The following is a 14,286-nucleotide window of genomic DNA, read 5'->3' as shown; positions in this document are numbered from 1 at the left end:
AGGAAGATGTTCCTCTGAATGGCCCACTTCCACATGCTCTGAGCCAGGTGAGACAGCTGTGGTGAGTGGGTGCCTCCCTGTTTTTGGATGTAGTACATCGCGGTCATGTTGTCCGTCCGGACTAACACCACCTTGTTGCACAGATGTACAATGAAGGACTTGAGCGCCATGAAGATCGCCATCAGTTCTAGATAGTTGATGTGCATCTTCTGTTGCTGCGTCGTCCATAGTCCCTGCACTGTGTAAGTTAGCAGGTGTGCTCCCCATCCCTGGAGAGATGCGTCCGTTGTCAGGATAACCTGTGGCACTGGCTCCTGGAACAGTCGGCCCTTGCAAAGGTTGTGTGGAGTCCACCAATGCAGAGAGTTGTATGCCCGACTGGTAACCAACACTAGGTCTGTTAATTGTCCCTGAGCCTGTGTCCACTGATTTGCTAAGCACTCCTGGAGCGGGCGCATATGCAACCGTGCGTGAGGGACTATGAAGATGCAGGAGGCCATCATGCCTATCAACTGCATGAACACTCTTGCTGGAAGTGAGTGTCCCGGTCTGAACTTCTGGATTAAAGACTGTATGCCGTCTATCCTGACCTGGTTTGGTTGTGCCGAGGCCGTCAGGGTATTGATTGTCGCACCCAGAAACTGCCGGACGTGTGCCGGCTGAAGGTGTGACTTCGGGTAATTCAACGAGAAACCCAGGTCGTGAAGGAGGTGAATGGTAGTCGACATGTCCGCGGCGCACTGCTGTTCCGATCTGGCTTGAACGAGCCAGTCGTCGAGGTAGGGGTAGACATGGATGTTCTGCCTCCTGAGGTGCGCTGCTACAGTCGCCAGACACTTGGTAAAGACCCTTGGGGCAGTTGTGACTCCGAAGGGTAGGACTTTGAACTGATAATGCGTGCCCTGGATAGTGAACCTGAGGTACTTCCTGTGGGACGGATGTAACGGAATGTGGAAATAAGCATCCTTGAGATCTAAGGTTGCTAAGAAGTCTCCTTTGTTTAACATAGGAAGAATCTGTTGCAGTGTAAGCATGTGGAAATGCTCTGACAGTATGTACAGATTGAGGGGACGGAGATCCAGAATTGGCCGTAGAGACCCATCCTTCTTTGGAATGAGGAAGTACAGGGAATAAACCCCTGTGCCTTCTTCCCCCACTGGCACGAGCTCGATTGCCCCTTTTTGCAGCATTACCAACACTTCTTGCTGCAATAAGTGCAAGTGCTCTGCTGACATAGGTCTTTGCCTTGGTGGAATGTTGGGTGGAGTGGACTTTAACTCTAGACAATAACCGTACTGGATAAGCTGTCGCACCCACCTGTCTGTGGTGATGTTGGTCCAGACGGGCAGGAACTGCTGTATTCTCCCCCCGACAGGTGTTAAATGGTCGGGGGGCAGTGACAGAGAGTCACTGGTTGCTTGGGGCAGAGGAGCGTGAATTGTTGCCTCCTTTGCCACGTCCTTTGTTGCTGTTTCCCCTGTAGCCCCTCTTGTTCTGTTTGGGGTACGAGGACTGTGCTCCACCTCTAGGGAACTGCGACTGTTGACCCATCTGTCCTCTGGTGACTCCACGGGCACCTGAGCGACGAAAATTATTGCCCCGAAACTGCTGAGATTGTAGGGCCCCCATCGATTTAGCAGTTTCAGTGTCCTTTTTAATCTTTTCCAGGGTGGTGTCAACATCTGGACCAAACAGTCTATCCGGATTGACTGGTTGATTAAGTATGGTTGTTTGAATGTCAGGTTTGAAGCCCGATATGCGGAGCCAAGCCTGTCTTCTGAGCATGACACTGGTGTTAACGGCCCTAGCGGCTGTGTCCGCGACATCAAGTGCGCACTTTATGGCCGCGTTGGAGATCAGTTGTCCCTCTTGTATAAGCAGTTTGGTGCCCTCCTGAAACTGCGGAGGCAGGTGTTCTACAATCTGCTCTAGTGTGTCGTAATGTGAACGATCATAACGTGCCAGTAGTGCCTGTGTATTTGCAATACGCCAGAAATTGGCAGCCTGTGCAGCCACTCTTTTGCCCCCTGCCTCTAGCACTTTGGACTCCTTATCCGGGGGAGGAGCTTCACCCGTTGTTTGGGAGTTGGCCCTCTTGCGTGCGTTTGCTACCACCAAGGAGTCAAGCGGCAACTGTCCTCGAATGTATGCAGGGTCTGCAGGCGCTGGTCTGTACTTTTTTTCAATACGTGGGTTGACCACCCTCGCCCTGGTAGGCTCTTTAAAGATGTCCGCAGCGTGCTTGAGGACCCCTTTGAGCATAGGCAGTGTCTTTACATTTCTTTCCGAAACTGAAAACGTGTCGAATAGAAAGTCTTCCTCAACTGGGTCAGCATGCATGTCCACATCATGATTAGCAGCTGCCCTCTCAATTAGTGCATGAAAACCTGCAGAATCCTCCGTAGGGGATGCACGTGTACTGAAGGACTGTGGCTCTTGCCCCACATCTTGGTTGCCTTGGTCCCCAATGCCATAATAAGAATCTGGCTGTGCATCAGGTTCATTTACTGGGAACGTGTATTGTTCATCGTCACCATAGTCCCCACTGTCAGAGTGGTCTGGAGACGGTGTTGGGCTCCTTCCCTGAGGAGGAAGAATAGGTTCCATGAGGACCGGGGCGTCCTGTGGAAACTTCTTCTTCTTTAGAGGAATGACGTAGGATTCCACCGGCTGCGAAGTGATCTTTCTCTTGTAAAGGGTCAACTTCCCCGTGTCCGCATCTATAAAACACTCCGAATCCTCCTCGGGGTCGATCACCTGACCTGAAGATGTCCCCGCCGTAGAAGAATCCGACTTCTTTGGCGTCGATTTAGAGGAAAAAGCCTTTGGCACCACCTTTGGAGGTAGAAGGAAGAGGAGCTTGCTTGCCGACTTGTCCGGGACATCTGCCGCCTTCTGCGTCGATGGCGTTGGCGTCGACGAGGAAAGAACCTTGTCCTTAATTCTTTGTAGCGAAGCCGCCACGAGAGATGCGTCGGTGACCGATGACTTTGGCACCGACGGAGTGGACTTGCCCTCGGATGCGACGTTCCGGAGGTCTTTTAGAGGGATGGACGGCGCCGACCCCGAGTCCTTGGAGCGATGCGCCGATGTCCCCTTTGGAGCCGGTGCTGTGTCGGTTGCTTTAGCAGGCTTCGCCGGCGCCGGCGCGCTTGTCTTGTGCGTGCCACTTTTCTTAGAGGATTTCTCCTCTGGCGCCGATTTCGACCCTGTGGAATCGCCGTGTTTCTTCGACTTCTGCGGACCGGAGGTCGACGGAGTCGATGAGGCCGTCGTCTTACTTGTTTTCGCCGTTGCGACCGCCATCTTAGGGACGTTCGAGTCCTTCACTTTCGGTTTCGGTTTCGGGTCGGCCATTTTAGGTGTAGTCGAGACCGTTGCTTTCAGTTTCGGTTTCGAAACCCTAGGCGCAGCAAGTATGTCCGTGGCCGGGCCGACAGGCGGGGCCGTGGCTTGCGCTACAGGGTCTTGGGTAAGGCCGACAGGCGATCCCGCGACCCCCGTGTGATGTTCTTCAACTTCGGGGCATAGCTCGTCCTCTGAGCTATCTTCCTCGGCCCCATAAACCATGGCGTCGTCCCCTACCTCGTCGACGTATTCAAGGCCCTGACCCACGACTCCGTCGTCGTCATATTCCGGATCGGCCTCGACCTCCGTCTCAGGCGGGGAGATTTGAAGATGATGGCTCTGGTCCTCTTCTTCTTGGTCGCCGAAGATGTTATCTGGATCCGGGGCCGCTTGCTTGGCCCCAAGGCGCACCGCACGCCGAATCATGAGAGTCTTCTTCGACCTGAACTTCGCACAGGCCCGGCAACTTCCTTCGTCATGGTCTGGCGAAAGGCATTTATTACACACCGGGTGTACGTCTATATGTGGGTATTTGGACCCACAGAGCGGACAGAGTTTAAACGGACTCCGCTCCATGTCGGGAACTTAGTGTCGAGTCGCGATGAGAAGGCCTCGACGTCCGAAGAGTTGTAAGAAACTCCGGTGATTCCGGCTCCGGGAGACGGAAGAAACTCGAGACCGTACGCAAACAATACCGACGTGAAGAACCCAAAGCCTTTTGGCCGTGAAAAATGATGTTATTTCGGTTCCGACGGAGAGACGTCGAGACCGCATCCGAACCCAATGGCGGAAAAAAACAATCTGGGGATGGAGCCGATGCCCATGCGCACTGTAGTCCAGGGGAGGAGCCACCCATCTCAGGATACTTCGAAGACTCTTCCAGGACAACAATGTGCGATCATCCGGACCCAACACTAGGTGGCGATCTAATGCAAAGATATGAATTTAGCAGCCCACATGCCTCGAACCTGTGGCTTTTAGTCTCTATCAGAATGAGTATATTTCAAGCTCACAGTGGACCTTTGGCCCTTTGAGGGCAAGTCTGTCTAAGGAGCCGTTAATTTCCTGTCTCAAAAAAGGAAATTCAACATGATGCTGAGGCACACAGTGCACTTCACACTGTCATGAATGACACCCAAGTACTTCATGCAGTGGTTAAGTGTTTTGGCTTTATACATCACATTCCGAAACTTGAATTTAACTCACACTTGTTGCTCCAAAAGCAGAAGAAAGCAACAAAGAAAACAAGTATAGAAAATGTTGGTGATCACTGGAACCCATGTGCATGGCTCCAAGCGCATTTTGAAGTTCTCACACCTATACCCCAAAAATTGAATAAAATGGTTTGGATGGTGAGTTCTATGTCATCACATTCAGTCCACATGAGACACCATTGATGCCAAATGATGCAATGACAGCATGTAAAAATGTTTATTGGTCACAGCCTTTTGGGATATTCCATACATGTAATCTGCAGATGCCATAGTATCCATTGTAATCTCATATCAAGGCATGTTTTCTGCACTTCCCAGAAATCTGACTCGGGTATCTGGACTTATAGTATTGGCATATTATGCTATATGCAGCAAGACCATTGTATTTAAACATTCTTGGGTCAGTGCTTTTGATGCAGCTTTCACTGATTGTTCTATCCCTTAAACATTCACTCTCTCGTTGCCCATACCTGTAAGTTATTCCACTCTCAACAAGATATTTTCCTGTAGGGTCCATGTCAACATGGCCTGAGATTTCTGTGACGGGATCAATTAACTTGTTTTTCGCTAGTGTTAGATAATACAATGTGCTTGTTTTGTGGGTTTGCTTTTAATATCTTGTTTTTAGACAAGCAAGCTTACTGCACTGAGGTCCTATACACTAAAGTTAACATGGATTCCCTCTGTGGACAGGGTCTCTGCATGCACCCCTTTCTAGAGACTTATGTCATAGCTCTCACCTAAGCAAGAAGGACATCAAAACACATATTATGAAATGCATACTTTTTATGAGTTCACAAATGTAAGGATGAAACTGAATTGAGAAAAACTAGCGCTAGATATTTCCACATGCTTGGGGTTTATCAAGTTTAGGCATGTACGGATGTGCATGTGGCAATGGAAATATCTAAGAGTTTATGATATGAAGGATAAAATTAAAAGCACCCATCCAAAATTGCAAGCCAGTAACGTCAGACTGAAACACGTTTGTCAGTATGTGATTCATGCCTTCTAACAGAAAATTTGTCTTTGCCAGTAATGTGATGCAAACTGTTTCTCTGGCATGTGGAATTGGACAGGGCTTTGATTGTCAGTTGAAGGAACAAGAAAGCTAGGTTATTCCATTACTGCCCCAACATCAAATCTCAGTAAGTTTCATCTGTGTCATTCCCTGCCTCAGCCGTTTGTGAAATTTGGAGAAAATAAAACGGAATTACCTGAAAATGGTGGTCTCAGGCACTTCTATTAATCTGTGGTTGGCAGGTGGAAAGTAGGGCACTGACACAGAAGGGTATCTTCACTACATTCATGAATACTAAATATCCCAGCTCATGAGTCAGTTCAGTTTCAAAATGCTTTATTCGGTTTGTACAAGTACAACCATATAGCAACATACATAAGTACAGTTTCAAATCATATTTATGTTAGTTAGATAATGAAACAATTAAAATTACATCGATATCCATGCCAATCTTATTTTGGTTCAATAAGGTATGTCTCATTTGAGTACAAGTTAGATTTGGTCATTATATACGTTTTGGCAGCAGTTGTTATAGAAAAAGTTAGTGCAAAAAAAAACGCCAATCTAAAGTGCAAAATCGGAAAGACCTGTTATATGCATAAAGTGCTATTGACATGTGCAAATATGCAGTATCAAAGATAAAGTGCAACGTCTGTTTGATCGCTTTAAACATTTTAGCAACAATTTGTTTACAATAAAGGTTTGTGCAAAACGCCAGTGCAAAAATGCAAGAACCGGAAGACAGTCATTACCATAAGGTACTTTCGGCAGGTGCAAATATGCAGAATAAATATAAAGTGCATATAAATAGATACACGTGTAAACAATGTAACTCAAACAATAAGTCATTAGATAGAATAAGACACATTCGTGACATGAAATGTAACAGCCAAGGGGTAAACGGGGGGAAAGGAGTCATATGATAATTGATTTCCTATGCCAGATACATTTTAAGATATAAGTGGCCACGCGATAACACACATCCGGGGAGGCCAAGTTAAACAACAATTGCATTGCGGCTCTTGTATTGCACATGTTATGTTCTAAAAATAATTGCTTCAGATAAAACTTTCTAAAACCAGTATAAAAATTACACAAAAGTAAAAAGTGGCAGATGCTCTGTTTGGATTTCCCATCACATGGACACAGACATAACCCGGGTTTTTTTTACTGTAGGGAAAGCCACTAGATGGTGAACTATTCCCAGCCTCAGGCGAGCTAGAACAAAGCGATGGGAATTAATACTGACAAATGTAAAATAGGAGGGGAGACCTGTACTAAGGTTGTACTCCATGTATAATTTGAACGTACTTTGCATTGCATACTCCTTCATTCTGGTCCCTTTTACATGGTCCAAGTAAGTGGATTTGAGGTCACGCTTTGTTAAAACTGATTCTGTTAATATATATTTAAAAATGTCCTGACCAAAGAGGGTCTTATACCAGGATTGAATATGTTTTAGCCAGGGGATTTTCGAGTGATGATCAAGTTTAATACAATCCATGATTACTTCCTGGGTGAACCTGGTTTCTTCTTTGGCCCATATGGACCGCCATAGGGACAGGGGACGCAATGCAATCAGATCTGTAACATAATTTATGCCTGACTCTCTGTGAGTAATCTCGTTTGAGGCAGAAACAGGGAGGCATAATAGTCGTTTTAGGTACTTGTTTTCCTCCTGCTGGATGGACAGGGCAATCTGAGGATTATATCCCCATATCCCTGCTCCATACAGGGCAGAGGACATACACCTTGAATTATAGATGGAGATCATCTCTCGGATTCTACGTCCCCCCAGTTTAGAGGCAAATCTGAAGATGCAATTTACATTTCTAGTCATCTTCAGACCAACACAGGATTGCTCGTTTACCCATCTCCCATCTCCTGAAAAGGTAATACCTAAATAGCAGAAATATTGGACAGCCTCGAGTTTATCCCCATCTAAAAAGAATGTCTTGTTTTTCTTCATTTTCTTTCCACAGGTCATAGTCATTGTCTTGCCCTTGTTAATTTTGAGCTTTCTGCCCTGAATAAAAATATGGAACTTCTCAATTAACTTTTGCAGCCCGTTCGCGGTCCTGGAAATCAGGACCGCGTCGTCCGCGTATAGAAGGACGGGTATTTGCTTTCCATTGATGATAGGGGCATCAGCATGAGATTCTTGTAAAAATTGGTCAACCTGATTGATAAAGAGGGAGAATAAAAGAGGGGCAAGCACGCACCCTTGTCGGATCCCTCTGCCAATTAAAAAAAAAAAGGGGGTACATTCACCGTCTGTTCCGAATCTGACCTTACTTGAGAGATTACTGTACATTCTAGCCAGGAGGTGGATGATTTCGGGCGGTGCGCCCATGGCAAGTAGTGTTGGCCAGAGCAGTGCGTGTTCCACCAAATCAAATGCGGAACTTAGATCGGCGAAGCACATAAACAAATTCCCTTCCTTGGCTTTTGTGTACTTGCCGATAATAAGTTCCAGGTTCACGCACTGCTCCATAGTACCTAAACCCCTTCGGAACCCGTACTGAATAGGTGAAAGAATATTATTGTCTTCTGCCCAGGACTCTAATCTCACCAAGAGTACTCGACTCAGAATCTTTAATGACGAGTCCAAAAGTGAAATTGGGCGATAATTTCGTGCTTCTGCCCTAGAGCCCTTTTTGAAGAGTGGCACTATAATAGATTGACCCCATGAAGTTGGTAACTTATCTTCAATTGCAGCATTAAAGTAGCAGGTCAAAATGGGGGCCCATAGGGTAATCTCATATTTGTAAAAGTCCACAGGGACCCCATCCGGTCCCGGGGCTTTCCCCCCCCTTACTCTTCTCAATTGCCTCAATCACCTCGCTTAATGTCACAGAAAACAATAATTTCTCCCATTTAAAACAGGTTGATGTATCAGTTAAAACATTGGAATTAGAAACAGAAGTAAAACCAGAGGTAAAATCAGAGTTAAAAATCCCTGTGAAGTGTGCTATCCAAGCCCGGCAGCTGACATGCGAGGTTAGTTCAGGAATGTTGTCATTCTTCAAGAACGGACTATTAACAGTGTCCCAAAAAAGTTCATGATCTTTGGTATCTGCGGCCAGATCTAATTTCGCCCATGCCTCATCCTGCAATTCCTTCTTCCTGGTGGAGAGTGCAGTTTTGTAGTTGTGGCGCTCTTCCCTGATCTTACTAGCGTCTCTTGGTGTAGCATCAAGTGAAGTTTTCAGCCTTTTTAGTGACTGAGCACAATGGTCATCAAACCACACCGCCTTGACCTTCCTTAATTTCCGAGCTTTGTGTGTCAAGGATTTCTCGATCGTTTTTGTTATGGTTAGGAAGTTGGATAACAAGGTTCGTGGGCATGGTTTAGAGGATAAGCAGTACTCGACCTCTCTGCAACAATTTGTGATCACGTTGGCAACAAATTGAGTGGGGTCAACTTTTATCCATTTCACCCTCATCCCATTTGGTCTTTCTGCTGCGATGTCCTGGATTGGTTGACCATAGGTGTTCTTTTTGGTTCCCCAACCCAATAGTTCAACGGTTACACTGTTATGGTCACTAACCATTTGTTCGATCACCCAGACATTGATATAAGCTACGGAGCAAGATATCCTAATGTGATCAATGAATGATTGGCTGTTTCTCCCATGAAATGTCGGACACCTGACATTGTTTATGCTCTTATTGCATTCTAGGAGGTCCAGGTCATATTTAGCAAGTAGATTATTTAAAGCACTGCCATAGTTATTGTGCGGGAAATGATTATAAACACTTGTTTCCCTTCCCGAGTACTCCTCCCTGTGGCCACATGCCCCCTTGAGTGCATAGTTACATGTTTTGATGTTGAAGTCTCCTACCCATAGGATTGCAGCTGGTTTGGATGTACGTGATAAGATCGCATCAATGGCCCGCTCTATGTCAGAAATGAACATTCCCCGTTTGTGGCCCGCAATATTATTGTAGAAATTCACTACTATTAAATCTCTACATCTGCTATGGGCCATGCGCAGAACGGAGGCGTGTTCTCCTAGGACAACATGATCACTAACACAAAACTCAGTTAATGCGGTGGATATCAGGGTCACAAGTCCGCCCTTGGCTCTACCAGCCTGGGATGCCACAGCCTGCACACTAAAGGAAGTATAACCCTCGACGTGTACTTCTTCCCTGTCCCAAGTTTCTTGCAGGCAGATTATGTCGTAACCCTGTTTAATAAAGTCAGCCCATATGGGGGTGTTTACCTTAGAGGCTATCCCAGCTATATTCCACGTGATAGCCCTCAGATTCTCTTCTAAAGCTACTTGGGGTGGGTCGGTAACTGTTATGACTGATGGTGTTATCGGGTTCTCCAGATGATTTTCACCGGTACATATGGTACATATGGTAGCGTCTATCACGGTTGAATCATTAGAATTTGCTACAATGGTGTCTGTTGGAAGTCCCTCAACTGTATTAACGGCCATCGACCTAGGTTCCTCAGTTACAGATGACTCAACAGATGACTCAACAGCGAGAGTATCCCAGAGTCAGTCATTTTCATCTAGGGAGTTGAATATCTGGAATCTGTTGGATGTTGGGACTGCATATTGACCATAGAAGCTCGTTCCCAGCCCGGGGACATTAAGGTTATTGAGGTAGTTGGGGTTTGGTGTTCTAAATAAGTTTAGTGATTGCTGTGGTGCGTATTGGTTGTTTGGGTCATAAGGGATCATGAGTCAAAACGTGGATCATCTTATATCTTTAATGCATTTATCCTCTTTTAAGAATGGATTCAGGATTGTACTTACGTCTACTAATCTTCACTCATTATTCTCAATTTACCACAAGTTGTTTATCTATAGTCATTGGAGTCAATCTTCTCACCTGTCTCCTCTAGGTCAGTTTCTTCTTCTTCCTCATGTGACCAGGGAAGACATTACTGTCATAGTGGCACAGCTAAAGTGCTAAGCAAAGGGCATTTAAAGAGATTTTATTATTTTTTCTCAGAGGCTAGCAGCTCCAGTTTAACCTATGTTTGGTTATAGTGGTGTACCATTAATAATTTAAGGGTTAATGCAACTCTTCATAACAGCAGACTATCTTTACATTTTTCAAATGAAGAGACATGAGATTTCCATAAATGTCCTTCAAAGTTTTGCAAAGCTCACAGTGAATGTATTTCCTTCCCAATTTCTTCTGCATATAATATGCCCCGGTAACTCTTTAAAATCACTGGTTCTTTTCTTTCTCCTATTGCCTTAGAGAATAAACATACTCTTTCAGCCATACTATGTGATGATCTTTCGGATTACTTTTTAAAGAAAATTCAAACAATTTAAGCTCAGTTTTCAAGCTAAAGCCCGCTTGATAATCTTGATGCCTCAAACTTAACTTCTGGTTCAATATTATCAGAATTTAATTCAATATCTCTTGAGGACTCAGCTGAAGTACTTGTCAAGTGCAAATCTGGGTCCCTTCTAGATCAATGTCCCCAACATCTTAAAGTTAGTCTCCACATTTGTTAAAAATATTTTAAATAAGATGATGAATAGTTCTTTGGAGTTCAAAAAGGTTCCTAAGAGTTGGGAACAGGCTATTTTGCTTCCATTATTAAAGAGTCCAAAATCTGATCCAAATATTCTAAGCAATTTCAGACCAATCTCATTCTTGTCGGCTATGGTGAAAATGCTGGAGAAATTATCTTATAAAAAACTCACCCATTACTTGGAATTAACCATCTTTTGCATGGCTCTCAATCTGACTCCGTTCAATTTTTAGTACCGAATCCGCCTTCCTAGAAATCTCAGAGTTTATTAAAGACAATTTCAAACAGAATTCCCCTGTTATGGTGGTCCTACTAGACCTATCTTCCGCGTTTGATATGGTCTCTCATTCAATTTTGATAAATAGGCTCAGGTACATTGGAATCCAAGTTTGCGCATTGACTTGGCTTAAATAATTTCTTGAAGACAGGACGCAGGGAGCTTTTCCTGCGCCTTATCCATAGAATCCAAAACCTCTCGAATACGGGGGTCCCATAAGGCTCTCCACTGAGTCCTACTCTTTTTAATATATATCTGGAGCCATTGGCAAACCTCATTGAATCGTGGGGCTTTCGAGGGATCTCATATGTTGACGACACTCAACTTCTTTCTTTTCAGGAGAATAATATGGAGGCACTGATTTCATAAAAATAATGTCTAAAATCATTGGTGGAATGGATGAAGTTATTGTCTCCAATTAAATTCTGACAAAATGGAGAATTTGTTTTCAGGACAAAATGCTCTCCAGATTCCTGCAACTGGTGGCCGGCTGAGCTTGGGTCTCCTCCCACGCTCACCTCAATAGTTAGAAATGTAGGTATCAAATTTGATAATAATCTTTCTATGTAACCTCAAATTCAGGCCATTTCCTCTTGCTGTATTACAATACTCAAATGCTTAAAGAGAACGTTGCACTTGCACTTGGTCCCAGAGCATACTCATAAGACTATTGTTCACACTATGGTAACCTCTAGACTTAACTATGCAAGCAGGTTGTATTTGGGACTTCCAGCTTATCTGATCAAGCGCCTTCAGGTTTTTCAAAATACAGCTTCTTGATAAATTTGGAAAATTCCTTTTTGATTATCCGCAATACCTTATTTCCCACATTTGCATTGGTTGACTGCAATCAAACACATTCAATTTAAGGTGCTAACTTTTGCCTACAGAGCATAAGTGCAGAAAGGACCCTTCTACGTAAGGAAGAGATTTAAACCTTATCGCCAGGTCAGAACTCTGAGATCAAATAATTCCAATCTTCTGCAAGTTCCCCAGGTCCGTAAAGTTTGAAGAGGGGAGAGATTGTTGTTTATCTCACATCCAAACTCTGGAATTCTCTCCCACTCAGTTTACGTTTAGGCCCTTCTGAAGGTATTTTAAAAAAATATTTTAAAACTTTTCTTTTTATGACATTTTGTTACTTGTTTTTTTGTTTCTACTGAACAGTTGACTTGCCGCTAGCACCATGACACTTTTTCAGGAGCAGCTGCACGCTTTATAAATTGTACTGTATTGTATTATAAAGGTTCTTATGGTTCTGTGAATAACAGAAGAGTAGAATGGAATTTTTGGAGACCAATCACAGACTTTTGTTTTTTGGCTAGAAGGCTAGCTCCAAGGTATGGTGGCCATCTGACTATACATGCATTTCAGGCTCAGTTCTTTTTATATGTTTGCTGCACACTTACGGTATCATTTGCTTTTAAGTGTTCTCTTTTGAAAAGAGGAAAATTAATAGGTATTTGGTGTACAATGCTAAGCAGTTTGGTATTTTTGGGGGGGCAGCCATAAATACAGTTCTGGATATTTAAGCATCATTGGTGTGACTCCCAGTGCTGTCACTTCATTCACTATCCTTTCAGGAATTTACTCTTTATTTTTGTAAGTTCATATTTCACCTTGTCTCCTGTCTGGTCTACGTTTGTACTCCCAAATGGAAATTGTTACAAACAGATATTTAAATTAATCATTCCTTATGCTATTTTTGTCTATTTACTTGCAGGACTCTTTTTAGACATGTTATATTTTCCTGTCCTGGTGATGGGCATCTTACTACCAACAGGGTTGAATTGCAGTCAGTCATATTACATTTGAACCAGGGACAAAAGCCATCTAATATTTATTGCTGTCATATTGACCTAATTTGGTGAACCTTTATTACAATTCAATGGTCACTTGTTAATATTTGTATGATTATTTTTGCTCACAGGTTCTTTCTCCTTCTTTCTCCTTCTTTATAAACAATCACTACACAAATTACATATTAACTGTAATACATCTTTTAAACTGTGTTAACGTCCAATGATTGAAAATGCTTAAGCTCAAAGGAGGAAATTATGGCCCTCAAGATGATCAAAACCCATGGATGTAGGATGTATAAATAAATCAAAGAAGAAACCATGTTTTATATATATTATATACCCAAGTCCCATTTGGTATATTTGGTTGCCCTTGTTGTTTGCTATAATCCAGTTTCTAAAAGTGGCATTACCATTCATGGGTGAGCAAGTCAAACTCTCCATACAGCTGTCCCATTGTTATAGATTTAGGATTCAGAATGTAGTAATGCACTGCCTCATATGTGCCACCACTTATGGATGGCATACCCTTCAGGGATGTCATTGCAGCTGCCAGGACTTTATAGCACTGAAATGAAACAAAAATATAAGATGTTACACATGAGCATAAAATATAAAGGAGAATTATAGGAGATACAATGCAAAACCAATCAAGTAACTATACTGAATTTTAAAGACAGCAGATGTAACCAGAAGTATATTTGAATATTCTTTACATACGATTTCTTAATTATTCACAAATACTTATACAGTCCACGTGTAGACTACGTCAAATATGCTTTTGCAGTACATTTGTTCTTTTCTGCTGTTTTTGTTCCAAGGCTACAAAACACAAGCAATTTCAGGACCTGGATGAGGGTTTGGTGAATGTAGGATTTCTTCCAAAGAGTGGATATCTCATACGCTCTATTCAGAACGCATAGACAACTGACTCTCAATATGGGGGAAGAAACATTGTAGCTTTTTGACAGATTTCCCACATCTGACAAGTTTAAATCAGGCCATAGATTTGGCCTATGTTTTAATAGCTTTGGCAATATTTTATCTGTTGGTAAACCAATGTATAACAGTTCTTACAAAACTTGTTTTTGAATACACCATGAATGAATGTCTTG

At 43.5% G+C, this 14,286-nt stretch overlaps 1 protein-coding gene across 1 annotated transcript in view; it reads right to left on the bottom strand.

Moving 5' to 3' along the window:
• DNAH1 (dynein axonemal heavy chain 1) overlaps positions 1 to 14,286 on the bottom strand; it is an 822,394-nt gene that overhangs the window by 125,097 nt on the left and 683,011 nt on the right. The window contains exon 36 of the mRNA XM_086939555.1: positions 13,585 to 13,739. Within this exon, the coding sequence (XP_086795681.1) occupies positions 13,585 to 13,739 (155 nt within the window). The remainder of the gene's footprint in view (positions 1 to 13,584; positions 13,740 to 14,286) is intronic.

This window comes from Lissotriton vulgaris, chromosome 9 (assembly GCF_964263255.1).
Source record: "Lissotriton vulgaris chromosome 9, aLisVul1.2, whole genome shotgun sequence".
NCBI lineage: Eukaryota > Metazoa > Chordata > Amphibia > Caudata > Salamandridae > Lissotriton > Lissotriton vulgaris.
The sequence above is the reverse complement of the archived record's forward strand: the minus strand, read 5'-3'. Positions and strand labels throughout refer to the sequence as shown.